This window comes from Dendropsophus ebraccatus, chromosome 13 (assembly GCF_027789765.1).
Source record: "Dendropsophus ebraccatus isolate aDenEbr1 chromosome 13, aDenEbr1.pat, whole genome shotgun sequence".
Lineage (NCBI taxonomy): Eukaryota > Metazoa > Chordata > Amphibia > Anura > Hylidae > Dendropsophus > Dendropsophus ebraccatus.
The window spans coordinates 78739789-78757652 of NC_091466.1; the positions used below are offsets into that span (position 1 = coordinate 78739789).

At 46.5% G+C, this 17864-nt stretch overlaps 1 protein-coding gene across 2 annotated transcripts in view; it reads right to left on the reverse strand.

Annotated features, from left to right (window-relative positions):
- Nucleotides 1–17864, reverse strand: part of CCDC88C (coiled-coil domain containing 88C) — a 51444-nt gene that overhangs the window by 9144 nt on the left and 24436 nt on the right. For both annotated transcript variants that reach the window (XM_069950723.1, XM_069950722.1), the window contains exons 4-25: nucleotides 17488–17557; nucleotides 17345–17403; nucleotides 16764–16847; nucleotides 16129–16269; nucleotides 14441–14625; nucleotides 13943–14024; nucleotides 13572–13730; nucleotides 12482–12628; nucleotides 11624–11768; nucleotides 10178–10359; nucleotides 9460–9597; nucleotides 8178–9248; nucleotides 7437–7564; nucleotides 7030–7171; nucleotides 6387–6557; nucleotides 5941–6102; nucleotides 5569–5846; nucleotides 4976–5119; nucleotides 4444–4630; nucleotides 2046–2191; nucleotides 1824–1913; nucleotides 798–1030 (exon numbers count right to left, since the gene is read on the reverse strand). In XM_069950723.1, the coding sequence (XP_069806824.1) occupies nucleotides 798–1030; nucleotides 1824–1913; nucleotides 2046–2191; nucleotides 4444–4630; nucleotides 4976–5119; nucleotides 5569–5846; nucleotides 5941–6102; nucleotides 6387–6557; nucleotides 7030–7171; nucleotides 7437–7564; nucleotides 8178–9248; nucleotides 9460–9597; nucleotides 10178–10359; nucleotides 11624–11768; nucleotides 12482–12628; nucleotides 13572–13730; nucleotides 13943–14024; nucleotides 14441–14625; nucleotides 16129–16269; nucleotides 16764–16847; nucleotides 17345–17403; nucleotides 17488–17557 (4144 nt within the window). The remainder of the gene's footprint in view (nucleotides 1–797; nucleotides 1031–1823; nucleotides 1914–2045; nucleotides 2192–4443; nucleotides 4631–4975; nucleotides 5120–5568; nucleotides 5847–5940; nucleotides 6103–6386; nucleotides 6558–7029; nucleotides 7172–7436; nucleotides 7565–8177; nucleotides 9249–9459; nucleotides 9598–10177; nucleotides 10360–11623; nucleotides 11769–12481; nucleotides 12629–13571; nucleotides 13731–13942; nucleotides 14025–14440; nucleotides 14626–16128; nucleotides 16270–16763; nucleotides 16848–17344; nucleotides 17404–17487; nucleotides 17558–17864) is intronic.

Consider the following 17864-nt stretch of genomic DNA (forward strand, 5'->3'; position numbering starts at 1 on the left):
CAAAAATGGAAACTTTTTGCGGGGGGCGGCTAGATAGATAGAGAGATGACCAGTGCAGGACAGGAGAGAAGTGAGAGTTATATGGATTACACAGTGTTACATGAGAAGTATATGGAGACAGATTAAAGATGCATCTACCATTATATTCTGGAAGAAAACAGCAGCATGAAACATTTAGTAAACTACAAACCCTGGCCAATTGTCTTCTAGCCAGTGATCTCCAGCAGGGCATGCTGAGAGTTATATAGGCCGAACTACATAACCCAGAGCAGCTGCCGCCAGCAGAGGTACGTGTCTGCTGAAGAAGTTCTATCATTAATGTATTCACCACATCTAAAACAATAGAGGCTTACAGACACACTCCTGTATTAGCCTCCATTGTCTTAAAGGGGAAGTATCACCAGGTTAGAAAAATCTAACCTGCTTATAGCCCCATTGTGCAGGAGACTGCGAGGATGAAGGTATGTCTTTTACCTTCCCTCTCGGACCTGTTCCAGTGCAGTTAGTTTTTTGCTTCAAAGTGTGGTAAGACTGTTAGGGGCACTGCCCCCCCCCCCCTAGCCCCGATCAGCCCTCCCAGCTGGCCCCTTTCTAATTATAATTGGAGCAGGGCGGATCAGCGCTATGGGGGCAGACAGTGCTCCTAATGGTCTTACCGGACTATGGAGCAAACTACACACTGAACCAGAACACCGCTAAAGATGAAGGTAAGATATATACCATCCTCATCGGCGTCTCCTGCAGATGGTTCCAGATTGTTCCTCCCATAATTGACAAGAGTCTCACACACAATTCACCTTTACTGCTGAAAGTCTTCGCTGCGTCTTTCTCATCAGACGCCAGAGAACAGTTATCCGTATTCTCGTGCTGCACCCTCAGCGGCCGCGAGACAGATGGAGACGCTGCCATCTCCAAATTCTCTGTCGTCTGACTGGTAACATCCCCCACAGACTTGGGCCTCTCTCTGGAACTTTCTTTCCTTGGTTTGATAAGTTTGGCCAGAGCTCGAGCCCCAGACCAGTGATTCTTCCTGTGGATGGAAAATCCCATTAAGAGAATGGACACTAAACTGGGAGCTGGTAATTCAGAGCAATGGATGATGTCCAGGAGAAGTCCATTGTTTCCAAAGGATAAGAAACTATATCTGAACTACTGCTTCTTGTAATCTTGTTCCTCTCCTGCAGAAAGATCTCTCTAAGCTCCGTGCATCTCTCACTCATTTTCCAGCTATTCAGATACTATTGTTGAGCAGCTACATGGACACACACACAGTATCATTCCAAATATTCTGGGAAATAAAGAGATGAGACCAGGACACAGACCAGGGGAGGTGTAGGCCTTACAGCAAAACACTTCAAGGGGGGGAATCTGCTAACTCCACTCCCACCCTTAGCTAAAACTTACATGATACAGAAATAAATAACAAACACAGTTCTTGCAAAAAGGAGAATGAAGTAATGCAACATAATACTAACAGCCTAACAGTGCAGACCTAATGCTGCCATGTCATAGAATCCACAGATTGCAAATATAATACAGGGCTGCAACGTCCATACCTAACACTGCCATATTGGCCACCAGGAGCACACTCAGGGCACATGGCTGTATAGCTTAAGGTCTACACAGGTCAGGATCTAACAGTTCCCCTGGTTCTGAATACTCGGCTCTGGTACGTTGCCATCTCAGGAGGCAGGGGCACTGGAGGACCCCGAGCTTTTGCTACGATCTGACCCTGTCAGCAGACATCTTATATACTCTTATATTGCTGCTGAGAAGCTTAGGTCACAGTTTTTAGCGACGCGACATCGGTGGGTAAGACTTACTTTTTGGGTGCAGGGTCATAGAACTTATACTGGTCCATTATCTTCTCCTCCAGCTTCTCCTTCTGTCGTCGTAGATCATTTAATTTATCTCTATGGGAAGAACAGACATTGTTTCAGCATATACCAGGAATGTGAGGCGATTTCCTATATAGCGGCACAATAGACATGGACACGGAATGAAGTGATGCTCAGGGGCAGGTCTTGCATTCAGGCTTCACCTACATGTATTGTTTCTGCTCCTCATAGTAATGCTCTTTGCTCTCCATACTGGACTCCAGTAACATCTGGTTCTGCTGGTTCAGCATCTGGATCTGGCTCAGAAGATGATGGTTCTCCTCCTCCAGGTTACGCTTCAGACGGCTCATCAGCTGCAAATAAAGACAACGAAAGACTATTATGCCATTATCTGCATAGTACAGTATGAAGCAATGAGACTACAACTCCCAGCATGCTCAGGGATTGCTAATCACTGGCGGCAGTCTTCAGAATCAGCACACATTTTATTCCATCATTGCCCTGTTTCTTAAACAACTGGGATCTGTGATTGCTGTCCCCTGACAGATCTGTATAACCAATCCCTGCTAACAGGAGATGTCCCTAATGATTGGGGAACGGACAATGTTATAGCCATCCACAAGAAGGGGAGTAGAGAAGAGCTCAGTAACTACAGGCCAGTGAGCTTAACATCTGTAGTAGTAAAAATGATGAAAACTCCTCTAAAAAAAAAAAAGATGATAATTTATCACCTAAGAATCAACAATTGAATGGATCCAAACCAGCATGGCTTTACGGCGGGCCGATCATGTCAGACTAATCTTATTGATTTCTTTTAATACGTCGCAAAAGTGCTGGATGAAGGTGGTGCCTGGGATATTGCCGATCTGGACTTCAGCAAAGACTTTAATACAGTTCCCCATAATGATAGAGAAGTTAGAGAAAATTGGACTTAATGCAGCACTATCAGCAGGTTCAGCCGTATGAACCTGCTGATATGCCGCAGTAGATCATTACCTGTAGAGAGCAGGGCTGGTACTAAATCTTTTCTTCTCCCCCGCATTCGAACGATAGCTCCTAATTTCCCCTATGCTACTGAGGGGTTTAGGAGCATTTGGGGCGTCACCCTAAGCACCCTAGCTCGGCCTGCCCAGTCCGCCCCCTCCTGTGCTGCCCCCTGCATTGCCGCTCACTATGCTTATATGAATGTATAGTGGGCGGCACAAAGCAACCCCTCGGCCTGCCTGGAGCAACCCCCTCCCGTGCCGCTCAGGAGCCCAGGAAAGTATGCTGTTCATAGCCACAGTATGCAGATGGCAGGAGTGTCATCGGCGCTGGGAGCCTGGGATGAGCTTTATCATCCACCTCAGGTATGCTGGGCTGTATATATAATGGTATACTGGGCTATATACATACATACATATATATATATATATATATATATATACACATGTTGGGCTGTATATAGGTACACTGGGCTGTATATATAATGGTATGTTGGGCTGTACAGCTAGAGGTATAACCAGTAGGAAGAGGAGATTGTGATCCCAATGTATAGAGCTCTGGTGAGACCACATCTGGAGACCTCACCTACAAAAAGCACATTGATAGAACGGGTTCAAAGACGGCTACAAAAATGGTGGAGAGTGTGAGGCATAAACCATATCAGGAAAGACGCATGGATTTAAATCTGTATAGTCTGGAGGAAAGAAGGGAAAGGGAGGACATGATTGAAACCTTTAAGTATGTTATAGATCTAAAGGTTCAGGAGGGAAGTGTTTTTAGTATAAAACTGAACTCAAGAACTAGAGGACACAGTGAGAGGTTACTGGGGGAAAGATCAGAAGCAATGTGAGAAAATATTACTTTACTGAAAGTAGTAGTAGATGCTTGGAACCAACTTCCATGAGATGTGGTTGGAAAAACTACAATAACAGAATGTAACCTGCCTGGTGTGTATATATATATATATATATATATATATATATATATATATATATATATATATATATATATATATATATATATATATATATATATTATATATATATATTATATATATCTTCTAAGACAATAAGAAGGGAAATACTAAATAGGCAGACTAGATGGACCCAGTGGTCTTGTTCTGCCGACGAGCTTCTATATTTCTAGTTTCCCAGAATCACGTATAAAATCTAACTTTTATTAGATATGCATTAAAAGTGAAAAATGTATTAAAACAAGTGTTCTACACATATGAAATCGGCACTTCACAATAGATCTAGGATGTTGACCCTCTGATAGGCTGGTATACTTAGGGATAGATTAGCCCAGATATATAAGGATAAAACCAGACTTCTGAAGTCTGGTTTTATCCTTATATATCTGGGCTAATCTATCCCTAAGTATACCAGCCTATCAGAGGGTCAACATCCTAGATCTATTGTGAAGTGCCGATTTCATATGTGTAGAACACTTGTTTTAATACATTTTTTACTTTTAATGCATATCTAATAAAAGTTAGATTTTATACGTGATTCTGGGAAATTAAATATAATTTACACGTATTTGGACCGTGGTTACTGCACGCCCATACGAGGTGGTGCATCTGTGATTTCTATATTTCTAGGTATTGGCCTGCTCCTACCTCACAGCGGTTGTCCAGCTTGGTCAGGGTGATGTCCATGGTCTGGTGCTGCTCCTTTAGCTCATCGAACTTGGCCTGCCATCGGTTCAGCTCCATCTGGGCGTTGTTCAGCGATCCCTTCATGTCCTTTGTGTGTTTGTGTAAAGTGTTATATTCGCTCTGGAGTTCACTGTGCAAGAACTTCAGCCTGAAACACACAAGATGCAATGTCATAACCTGTGCAGAGGCTCTATCCCACTGATTGTAAATAGAGACTGAATGAAGCTCAGGACATAGGGAAAAGGGGCAAATTCTAATGCGAACACCACGATATGGGGGGGGGGGGGGGGTCCTGCTACAACGTCCTCCCTCCCTGCAGAGTCTGATCTGAGGCTTAATAGAACAGAAGAGGAGGGTAGCACAGACATTGCACTATGGATTTTTGTGTGTTTGCGTCCCTTTAAATAACCATTTTGAAGCAAAATTTACAAACATCCAGAATGGAAAAGCAAAAAGGTGCAATAAAGCAATTAAATCCCCCCACATCGCTCACCTCTCCAGCTCTTCCCGCAGCTTCTCGTTCTCGCCCACAGCCAGGAAGCTCTTCTTCTTTTCCTGCTGTAATTCTTCATTCTCGCTGTACAGTGCTTTGTCCCGCTCCTCCAGCTCTGCTTTATGGCGCAGCAGGCTGTTGTAGCTGAAACAAAGCACAAGAACTTATAAAGCACCAAAGTCACCAAATACTGAAACCTTCTCATCAGTATCGGATCAGCAGCGATAACACTGTTCCTGTACACAGGTGGGTGAGCACGAAGCTCTAATATCGTTCTCGCACTGCTGGGAAGTTGTTACAGTGTACGAGTATAAGGATAAGAGCATCAGGTTTATCCTAGTACACACTGGATATTCTGCCATACGCTGTGGCGTCACTGTAGGCTTCAGTACACCACCCTAAGTCTACCTATTTTACAGCAGGATTTGCGTTATGTCAGATTGGGCAATATAGTGAAGCACTGGCCATTACATTCTATGTCAAGATAGAAGGGATCAGCTGGTAATAGATTCACTAGGACATCTCATTGATCATCTATATCCTGATTTCATCACCAAGCAGTGGCCCCCGTATCAGACGTCCAGTCCTCCCACCTGTCCTCCAGGCTGTGGTACGTCTGCTCCAGGCTCTTGTGCTGCGTCTTCAGAGTGCTGTGCTGCCCGATGAGCCCCTCGTACTCCGCAGACTGGCGTTCATACAGGGACACTAGGTGATTGTGGTCCCGGAGCAGGGCGTCATGGCTGGCGTTGGCCTCCTCCCGCTGGCGCACCACTTTCTCATTCTCGCTCTCTAGAATAGACAGCTGGTTCTGTAGCTGGGAGATCTGCGATTTTAAGGAAGCATTTTGGGAACCGGCTGCTGAGCTCTCAACCTGAAACCAATACAGAATGGATATAGCTCTTGAGTGTAAACATATATATAGGGACAGATCTATGTCCCTCTATAGAGCTGCTCCTCCTCCTCACCTGCAGATTTGCTGTCTGTGTCTGCAGGGCCGTGTTGTTTTCTTGCAGGAAAGTGATCTGTTTCTGCAGCGCCCCCATCTGGTTATTGAGGGAATGGTTCTGCGTCTCTAAATGCCGCAATTGGTCTTTCATCATCTTTTTCTCTGCATGCAACGCAGCGTTCTAGAGAATACCGGTAATAAGAGAAGACAAGGTCCGTTACAGGGTTACACCAGCCAGATGCATTTATCCATAATACTAGGTCGGTCGGGTTTGACCTCACAGACTCCACTGATCCCCAGAATTTCCAGTCTTTGTCCCCCCTCCCGGCATCATTGGGGCTATGAGGAGTTAGGATAGAGTGGAGGTTGCGTATACATCCGGCCATTCCAGCATGTGGGTGTCAGTGGTCATAGCTCCCCCTATAGGAGTACTGGCTGGAATCCCCTTTACTATCCTGCACTTACATCCCTCTCCAGCTCGATGGCGCGGTCCTTCACCCTCCACAGCTCCCGCGTGCTCTCCGGTTGCCCATTCTCCAGGGTCTCCGTGCTATGGATGTTACGACTGCTCCTACGGCGGGAATTCTGCACCGTCTGTTCTCCATTCTCATTTTGCATCTCAAGCTCTTGTTTCAGCTGAAATAATGGACAAAACTAATGTAACGGTAATTTATGACAGAAAAGTCACATGGATGGGTATTTCTCTCCCCTGCTCCCCAAAAGCTGACAATCTAAATCTATTGGTCTTTCCCGGTGTGATGTGGGGTTATGGCGCTCTCTCACGCCCGGGCCTCTGCCGTTGATGGCCGGGCCCTTCCTGGTGCTGATTGTTTCCTGTACAGACTGGAATCACTGATCGCCCTTTCATCTGCAGCATTCATTCACATCAGACTGAGGGCGACTATAGGAACAGCAGCTCTGTAGCTTTCCTGTATACTTTATATATTCTGCATGGGAAGAGGCTTAACACTTGCCGTCCAGGCCAATAGCATCAGCAGGGGCCATTCCAATGGAAAGAACATCCAAAAGCAAATGTCTGACTCTTCTCTATAGTAACACAGACCCTAGTATACATGGACCACAGATGTGATCACACTGGGAATCTTACAGAGTTTAGCTCATTCTGCAGCTGCTGGTTCAGACTCCGCACTTCATCCACCTGACCCTCCAGCGACACTATTCTACTTTCTTTTACGGCCAAAGTTGTCTTTAGTGTTGATTCAATCTTACTCTCCAGAACTTTGTATTTCCTGGGGAGGGGGAAAAGGCAAATTGTGAGAAAAAAAAGTTGTCTCTTTTTCCCATCTATACAAAAATGCTAAAAGAAAACAAACAAAAAATTAATGAATATGGCGATTTAAAGGAGAGAAAGAGAAAAAGAGACCGACCGAGACCATTGCGTACAACAGGAATGGGGAATCTTCAACATGATGGGAATTGTAGTTTTTCAACAGCTGGAGGGCCAAAGGTTCCCTATCCCTGGTGTACAACGTTCTCTATACAGGAGTCACTCACTTTTCGGCATTGCTGTTCTCATCTTGTAGCATTAACTCTTTGTTCAATCCGATCTTCTCCAGCTCCAGGCTCAGTTTGTCTAACTCACTCGACATCTGTTGAGTTTTCAACTTTTCCAAGACCAGATCCTGCAAAGATAGAGATATGAGGAATCCGAGGACAGAGGAGTTATATAAGCTCCATCTATACACGACACATAATGTACAGTATAATTCTACTTCTTATACTCCATTCACAAAGCTAACAGGGCACACTTGGTGGTTACAGAGCTCAGCTCTCACATTGTATCTGCAGATAAACCCCTCAGATTCCTCATATGAGATAGGTTATAGGAAGTGACATCTCAATGCTGTGAACCTAATGTATTAATTCATTTACATCTTAGATATAAAACTCCTTCGATACCCTTTAATGGGGTTGCTCCTAAAGTATGTGCATTGGATTTTTATATACCCTCCCCCAGGAAACTGCTGTAATCTGTGGGAAAACCTGGCAGTGTGTGTACAGTTACTCAGCAGCACCCCCCACAGGGGAAATGAAGGATTACATGGTGCCCATTCACATCAATAAGTTGGGAGAAGACCTCCGGAGCAATAACCACTCTCCTCCAACACATGTGGATCTTGGATGGAGGACTTCATTCTATTACTGACAACTCTAGAACACTGTACATTAATATGTGTTTTGTAACCTGGACAAACCATGTAAGCTAGTCCAAGTATAGCAGGCCACTTTCCGTACCTCTCGTAGCGTCGCCAGTGTCCTCTTATCCACCGTCAGCTGCTGCACCAACTCCTTATTTTCCTTCTCCAGTTCTCGGGTTCTAGAAGATGACTCCCTAAGCTTGGAGACCTCCTTCTCTAGTGTCTTGTTCTCCTTCTCCAGGTCGGCCAGCTTGACACTGTTATCATCCAATATGGCGTCTTTCAGCTCCACCTGCTGCCACAGCCTCTTGGATTCCTTCTCCAGCATCTTCTTGTCCTTCTCCAGCTGCGTCATCTCCTGTTCCATCACCATCTTTTCCTGCTCCAGACGTTCCAGCCTCTTGTTGGAAATCTTCATCTCCTCCAAGGTTTTCTGCAGTTCTTTATTTTCCTTCTCGGTTTCCTTGAGTTCTGCCTCCAGCTCGGTGACTTTCTTATTTCCGGTCTCCACCATCTGCTGCAGCCTCCAGTTCTCCTCGCTCAGGCCTTGGTAACTCACTTCCAGACGCTCAGACTTCTTCCCCAGCGCCTTCAGCAGTTCCACGTTCTTCTGCAGCTCTTCCTTCTCTTTCTGAAGCTCGCTATTCTCTCTCTCGATCTGGGTGATCCTGGCGCAGGAAAACCTCATGGCCTCCACCGCCCTCCTCAACTCTACGTTCTCCTCATCCAGCTGCTTGTTCTCATTCTCCAGAACCTCCAGCCGGATGGAGACGTTCTGCAGCGTGTCCAGAGACTTCTTAAATATCCTGTTCTCACTTTCCAGCTTTCCATTCTCTTTCTCCAGCACCTCCACCTTCTCTTCTATGATCCTCATGGAGGACAACTTCTTGGTCATGAGTTCATTTTGCTTCTGCAGCTGTCGGACGTCTTTCTCCATCTCCTCCGCTCGCTCCACCTTATCCTTCACCTGGTTGTAGACCTTCTGCAGCTGCTTCTTCCCGTGCTCCACCTCGTTCAGCTTACTTCTGGTCTCAGTGATGGTCTCGTGGAGGATCTTGTTTTCCATTTCGACCTCTTTGACTCTTGAATCTGCACTTTCTTGAGCCCTTTGTTGTAAAGCCGCCATGGCCTGGGACAGGTGTTTATTTTCCTGTTCCAGCTCCTTAATCTGTGAAAAGACAACATTTGCATCAGAGTAAGACAAGGGCCACACCGGTCGTACATCAAGGTGAACATGGTTAAATGTGACCATAAATCTAGGTGGTAATAACTTCGGTGCCACAAGTAACCGCATTCACCGTCATCAGATGCAATGAAGGCAGCGCTATAGGTCAGTGTCGCTATGTAGCTCCTGCCTTGTTGTCAGATGAGGGACCGACCTGCTTTTCCTTCTCAGATTTCACATTATCCATAATACGAGCGAGCTTCTCCTTCTCCCTCAGTAAATCCTCCCCGAGACTCTCCAAGTCAGCGCTGCTCTGCTTCTCCTTCTCAATTTGAGAATTCAGGTTTTCAATCTGAAGGGGGAAAAAAATTCATATCCATATCTTTCATCAATTATAAAACATGCAGCAGCACATTTCCACCTGGAGTAAGATGCAATCCCCCCACCACACTGCAGGGGGCGCTCAGCATTGCTCTTCTGCCTATATTTTGTGCAGGCTATTTTCATGACCATCTATACTTCAGGATATTTTGCCTTCTGAAGATGTTGGTGCTGCGGCTTCGCTGGAGGCCGGATTTTAGACATATTACTTATACTACTTTACATTACTTGCACAATCAATGTGTCCCATCAATCACTTTTTCCAGGTAGAATGAAGAGTATGTAAAATATTCTGCAATGCATCCTGCCCCACAACATAGAAGACATTCAGACGCCAGCACATCGCAATGCAGAATGTATGAGGGGGTTAGGCTGGGCTCATGTGTCAGGTAGCTGCCCTAAAGCATCTATACATCTCTATAGGGAACATGCATCCTTACACTGACTGACAGGTTGATCTATGAAAGGTTACTATACTTCTTACAGGCCAGGCTGACCACTGACCCAATGAGAAGACCATGCTGGAGGAGCTCATCGCCAGGTGGACCCACCTTCTTAAGGAGCTGCTGGTTTTCCTTCTCCAGTTCCTGGCTCTTCAGGCTGCCCTCCTCCAGACTGATGGAAGCTTCTCGGAGCTCCTGGATGAGATGCTGGAGACTCTGGTTGTCCTTCTCCAGCTTCAGGATGCGGCTGGACGCCGACTCGTTCAGCTCAAACACAAAAGATTTCCTGGCTGTGAATAAAAGGAATGATCTGTGATCTGTGTGTGGAGGGGACGGAGCTGGGCCCCTTATTCCTCACTACATTACAGCTGTGACTTATCACACCCCTTAAAGGGAAGGGGTCACCTAAATTTTATTTTACTGATTAGAGTCAGATACTGTGAAAGTTGTCTTTTTATAACTTTTTTAATTTCACTTTCTATACATTGTTATGGGGGCGGCCATCTTGCCTGGACTGTTCTTAACAGCATTTAGTGACATGCTTTACAGCAAGCCTCATGGACATAGACGGCAGTAGACAGACTGTCACCTTGGGATAATTGTGAGATATTACAGAGCGCGCGCTGTGACCTGTGCAGAGGTCATTCCACAGGGAGTTACTATTGTCTACTCTATCTACTGGTGTCACATGACGTTGCAATGCTGTACAGATCACTTTACTGCAGCCTCCTCTTATTAGCACAGACACAACAGGAAGTCTCAGCTTAGTTTTTAGATTATTTTATAATATAGATGGAAAAATGTAAAATTAGAAAAAAATGTCACCAGAATTTTTTTTAAAAAATCCGTTTAACATAAAAACTTTATTTATAGAATAAGTCATTGTCTGCTGACACATTTCCTTTAATAATGCTGTAAGCCGCTAGGGGGCGCCCTCTGGCACTAACCTGCTGTATCTGACCAACATCAGGGAGTCACAGCCATTGTCTATCCACATGTTCCCCAACTTGTGGAAAAACTACAACTCCCAGCATGGCCTGACAGCCCTCAGTGCATCACAGTGATCCATCCTATTCCCTAATTCATGGCTCACCAGTGGTCTTTAAACTACAACTCCCAGCATGCTCCGACAGCCCTCTGTTATGTCCCACTGGTACATCCTATTCCCCAACCTGTGGCTCTTAAAACTATTGCAAAACCACAGCTCCCAGCATGTGCCTCAGGTCTAGGCTGTGGGGCAGGGATTCCCTGCTATAGGGAATCATCCATAGGCACTAGGGGGCGCTCCTGGGCTACATTTGGTGATTGTAGGAAATTCATTGGTGACTTATTGAGTAAACATCCCAACGTTCCAAGAAAGCGATAAAGAGGTGGTAACAGGAGCCGATCCCGGAGCAGGGAAACCAACAGACTGATCTAATCGCATCCTGAGATGACCTGGACGGTTGCAGGTGATCATAGCGAGGTTGGGGGGGGGGGGGGGGGGATTAGGTGACAACATCATTCGAGAAGGTCTCATTAGATATTATACGACCGGAACGCTGCGGTTCTCACCATCGGACAGCTCGCTGCTTCGGGACGCCTGCTCCAGCTCCCAGCCCAGCTGGGTCGACTCGTTCATGCTTTGCTTGTGAGCGATTTCCAGCACCATGTTCTCCTCCAGCAGCTCCTCGATTCGGGACTTGTCCGAGAATCGATCCTGACAAGAAAACAAACATCAGCAATACGACCTGAGACTGCACCATAACCAATAGAAACCAAGAGATGCTGTTACTCCTTCTGTACACCGAACACTGATAATGTCCATTGGGGCAGTCACCCAACTTTTATATAGACTAATTATATGGATTAGTAAATGACTAAAATCCCCAGTCTTCCAGTACTTATCAGCCGCTTTATGTCCTGCAGGAAGTGGTGAATTCTCTCCAGTCTGACACAGTGCTCTCTGCTGCCACCTCTGTCCATGTCAGGAACTGTCCAGAGCAGGAGAGGTTTTCTATAGGGATTTGCTGCTGCTCTGGACAGTTCCTGACATGGACAGAGCGCTGTGTCAGACTGGAGAGAATACACCACTTTCTGCAGGACCTACAGCAGCTGATAAGTACTGGAGATTTTTATACAGAATTAATTTACAAATCTATATAACTTTTTGACACCAGTTTATTTGAAATATTTTATTTTGCCCCTTTAATTCATGAACCAGGAGGCTGAGGATGAACGGAGCTGGAGATGGCCTACATACTGCAGAGCACATACAGGTATGTAGATAGAGAACTGGGATGAACAGTATGTAATACACAGCACTACCAGTTACTGTCAGTGTTCCCCAACCTGGAGGCAGGTGGAGAACATGTGTGTGCTTGCATGTAACAGCAGAAGACATGATGGGAGTTGTAGTTATGGGGTCCTCACCAGCTCCATGTCGTGGATCTTGGATTTAAGCTGCAGATTCTCCTTCTCCAGCTCGTGCAGTTTGTCGGTCCGGGCCCGCGCCGCCTCCAGCTGCTCCTCCAGCAGAGTCTTTGTCTCTATGAGAATGAGGTTATCCTCACGGAGCTCCTGCGAGGAATCATACACAACATATTACACATCATAGCTGAGGAAACAGCATGGAAACCAGAGCTATCTGCCCCACTGGGAAGTCTCTTCACCACCATCCAGTAATCCAGAAGCCTCAGTGCCGGATTACAGGACTTACAGCCAGTGTACCGGGCGGCACACATCACCTGCTCACCAGCAGCGCTAACCTGATACCCTATATACTGATCTATATACAGTCTGATGGGAGTCGTCCTGGGTCAGTGCTCTCACATACAATGCTACGCGGGATCAGCGCTCAGTCTCGGTTTCGCTGCGACTCTGAACATGTAATGTTAATGGGATCACATTTCTCTTCCAGAGGGAAACTGGAAATTTAATCTCTACAGAAATGAATATTCCGGCAAAGTTCATTCTCCGGGTGTCACAAAACCAGACAATGGTGCGGATCAGTGTATAACCGGAGCCTAGGAAAGCTGAGTGACTGTGGGATCCGTCATGGCCGCCGCGTCTGGAATCAACGCTAATCACTGGAACAACGCATTTAAGGTCGGTCATAGTATTGTACAAGAAATGCGTCACGATGGATGAAACACGTGAACTCTGACCCTATATTAGGTGGTTCATGTCATGTGACCTCTAAGCCTATATTAGGTGGTTCATGTCATGTGACCTCTGACCCTATATTAGGTGGTTCATGTCATGTGAACTCTGACCCTATATTAGGCGGTTCATGTCATGTGACCTCTGAGCCTATATTAGGTGGTTCATGTCATGTGACCTCTGAGCCTATATTAGGCGGTTCATGTCATGTGAACTCTGACCCTATATTAGGCGGTTCATGTCATGTGACCTCTGAGCCTATATTAGGTGGTTCATGTCATGTGACCTCTGAGCCTATATTAGGCGGTTCATGTGGTCACCCAGCTTTCCCTGGATACAGCTAAGGCTGAAGGAAACCCACATCCATCCGGGCTTTGTAGAATTCCACATCGTGAAGTTTCTCCCGGCAGCGGACAAGTTCGCTCTCCAGGCGGTCGACCTTGTTGGCGGCTTCCTTCAGAGAGTCCAGCTCATCCCTGTATGTGCGCGCAGTGCGAGCCTCTGCCGCCAGCTGGGTGTTCTGGGAAATGGAGGAAGAAGCGGAAATCACAAAAAAATAATGAATGTGACCTTATTGTCAGCGAATGGTGAGATTATACAGGATACGGCTCCAAGGTGTGTGATATAATATATATATATATATATATATATATATACACACACACACATACACGCACACATATACACACACACACAGTGTGTGTGATAAAGCAATATATATATATGGGTTACCTCCTGTTTGAGTCTCTGAATCTCCAGGTTCAGTCTCTCCACCTCATGTTTAGTGTCCAGGAGAATCTCTGACTTTTCTTCCCTGTAAATATTTATAAAAAAAAAATTGATAAAGAAGCATTGAAGATAAAATAACCAACAGTGTATATTTATAGTTTTGTATCAAGTCTCAGAGCTGCGCTCATTATTCTGCAGGCTCATTCTAACGTTGCCTGCTAGTTCAGTGTCTGTACAGAGGTTGTTGTTGTGGCGATTCCAGCAGAATAGTGAGTCCAGCTCTGGAGTATAATACATAAACCTTATAATCTGTAGAATGTTTAACATGAATTTACTCCTTTGTTGTGTCTCTATTCGTTAAAGGGCGCGTTCACATTTTGTGGTAAAAACACATTTTACAATTTACAAAACATAATATAATTTTTCTGCAGTTTATGCAATGTGACGCGTGTGAACGGCCACCCTGTATGATCTGTGCACAGTCCCGTCCACCATACTCACAACTCCTGCCGTAACCGTCGTAGTTTGGCTTTGCTGTCAGCGAGCTCCACCGCCAGATGCTGCTTGTCCTCAGTAGAATAATGGTTGATCACGTGGGACGATGCATCTGGACTCAAAGACTTGACTGGACTGGGAGGATTCAGGGACTGGAGATAGTCCCGTTCCTGGGTGAGATCTACAATCACCTGAAAGAACGTCCATAATCATCATCAGCTGTCCCTCCCATCATGCTCTGGGGCAGATTCTATAATCTTTTCTTGGGCTCAGTGATGCCCCCTGTGGGTAATGTACTGCGCATGTCCCAGTAGCTGCAAAACTACAACTCCCAGCATGCCTGGACAGCAGTACTGTTATATGGCAATACTCCCCAACCTGTTGCGTTCCCATTGCTGCACAGATACAACTCCCATCATGCCCTGATATACATGATAGGAGTTGTAGTTATACAGCCTGAGTCTCAGGTTGGAGGACACTGGGTAATAAGGATCGGCACAGGTTAATATGCGGCCGCGGCCATTGCAGTCACTGATCCCGGGGAGCTGATAACATAACTCATAGCTCATCTGCAAAAATCCCTACAATTGACTTTCACTGCCGCCCAGAGACATTTCCATAAACAGACCCCTGGTTGGCAGGCGGCATTGCGCCAGAGTATCCCGTCATGAAGCCGATGTCCCATAATGCTGATGAGCTCAGTCACTGGAGCAGAGAATAACCCCCCTAGGCCCAGATCCATCCTGGCTGCTGTTCAGAGAGGACGAGTGAGCGCGGCGTCCTGTACCAGAGGTCAGCGCCACCAGCCGGGAAGAGAGGTGGCTGCTCCCTTCCTCCACAATCACAGGGTGGAAAAAAAGCCAGAGGCCTCCGTCCTATGGGGAAGTTATAATAGCACCAAAATATGTCAACCCCCCTGTACTGGCCCTATGATAACAATCCCTGTCCATACGCCCTGATAGACCCACTGAGGACCTACCTGTATGAGCTGGAGCCCTCCTATGAGAGCCAGAGCCCCCAGGAGCAGGCCTGTCTCGTATTGGGCTACAAGGGGGGGGGGGGGGGCGCAGGGTAATTTTAAGGCTTAAAACATCTCTTTATGCCACATGTCCATTCAAGTCAGTGAGAAGATGGCGGATAATTCCCATGTTGTTTCAGAGCCGCAATTATACCATAGCCCATAACTATAAGCGGGTGATAATTATATTGGACCGCTGTAATGCATGAAAAGAGGCGCTAAATATGTAAATCCCACAAAGATTTGATTTGCATAAAAGGGCCATTAACCACCAAAAAAAGCCAAATCTATGCAAAGCAAAAATGTGCAGAAAAACGCTCATAAAAAAGGAAGAAAGAAAAACAAACGATATCTCAGCCCGAGATGGACAGCTCTTACAATCAGTAGTCTGAGGGGTCTGTACAACAGTCTGACCCCCTCCCCCCCCCCCAACACCCAAAAAAGTGTCACCCTAAGGTTTAGAATAAGCCCCCCACCCCACGAGGACTTAGAGGCGCAGTTCTCAGAGGAGCCAGCATCTCCCATAGCAACCTACTGTCTGATTGGTTTTTGGGCAATTTTTTGACAGGTAAAAGTCACATGACTTCTCTAATAGTTATAGGGGGTCAGAGGTGAAACCTTTTGGCGTGAAGGGCGCGGTTTCACAGTGATATCTGTACCCGCTGTCGCCATTTACCTCTTTATAGTCGTCCCTCTCATCCAGCAGTCTCTTGAGGTGGAGCGCCATGTTCCGGGATAGAGAGTCCAGCTCTTCGGGGGCCATCTCTGGTAGATCCAGCCATTGTAGATCAAACACGTTCTCCTGGTTGTGGGTGACCTGTCAGACAGCAAAATCGTCCATCACTAACTGAATAGCGGGGAGGCTTGGACGGCTCTGCTGGGTGGTGAACAGTATGGCCGCCATGACAGCCCTGACAGGTGATGTCACCCAGCTCTCCCCAGCTCTTGCATGGCAACCAGTCACTGATTGGGACAGTGCTGGGGTCTAGGCATGTTGGCCATACTGGTTGGTGACCCAGTTTCCCAGGCTCCTGCATGGTAACTAGTCACTTGCTGAAAGACGTGTCGGCCATATTGGTTGTAACCCAGCTTACCTGCGGGCATCGGTGGTGGCACGGTCCAGCTCATATACCACCACTGTCTGCACAGTGTACTATATAACATATAATGGGTAGTGGGATAGATTTATTATGGGTTCCTGCAGGTCATGTGAGCAGCGGCCACCATCTGCCATCACCGTCCTGTCTCCAGGACGACCCGATAACATAAGCTCCTCCACAATGAATAATTCAGGGCGGCAGCGAACGTTACCTCCTGGATGTGCGATACGATTCCTTCCTGCGTCTCGATATTCAGCTGCTTGATCTTCTCTATATACTCCTCCTTCCTGTCACACTGGAGAGAACAGAAACATGGATGTCAACTTTCCAGACTCCTGAGCGGCTAATACGTGCTAGTGATGTAACCCCTCCCAGAGGTTGTCACCCAGCTTTCCCGTGGCCCCGAGTAGTGACCTGCTCTCATATGAATGGGTAACAACTAGCAGAGATGGCTCAGAGGTTGTCACCCAGCTTTCTTAGGAACAGATACAATGAAGCGGTAATGACATGATCTGTAATTTGGCGCCGCTGGAGGCGGTGGATTTGGGGCAGGTGACAGGAAGGAACACGCTGCGGTGAGGTAAAGCCGCCATACTGTCAGATAATTATTGACCTTGTCAGTGCGGATTTTCCTGGCTCTGGAGGCTACAGACCCGCTCTGCTGGAACACGTCGATTCTAATCCGCCAACGTCTCCTCTCATCATCATACACAGCAACCCATTAACACTGCAGTGATACAGCCGGGGCGCTGACAACACTGCCTGGAAGGCCGTCCGTCTATGGCCACTCACCTGCACAGCGCAGCCCAGCATCAGCAGCAGAATCTTCTTCAGCTCCTCCATGCTTCTCCCTGGACAAAATACAAACACATCAGCATTCATGTATACAAGATGGCGGCACTTCTGCCTAGGAGTATACGGATCTGATCACAAACCTGTCAGAGGGTCTTTACCAATCAGCAGGACATTGGGCAGAGTCATCACGATCAGCTGCTGCAGAACCTCCTGGAAAACAACAAAATTTATCTGTCATTTTACAAGACTTTGATAGAGCAGCCTGGTTTGGTTACAGTAACTCTTCTAAATGCTTTCCCTGTTGTTACTGGGCCCGAGAGCGTCCCAGCAGTCACCTGGGCCGGATACACGCAGCTCTATTAGGGAGCGTTCAGGATATTTTTATGGTGCAGTTTTTAACCAATTTTCATCATTTTTTGAAAAACTACAACAAAAGGGAATCTAAACTTCTGTGGATATACAACCTCATAGATGTGAGACTGCATTACAATATGGCAGTATGGCAAGGATGGCATGA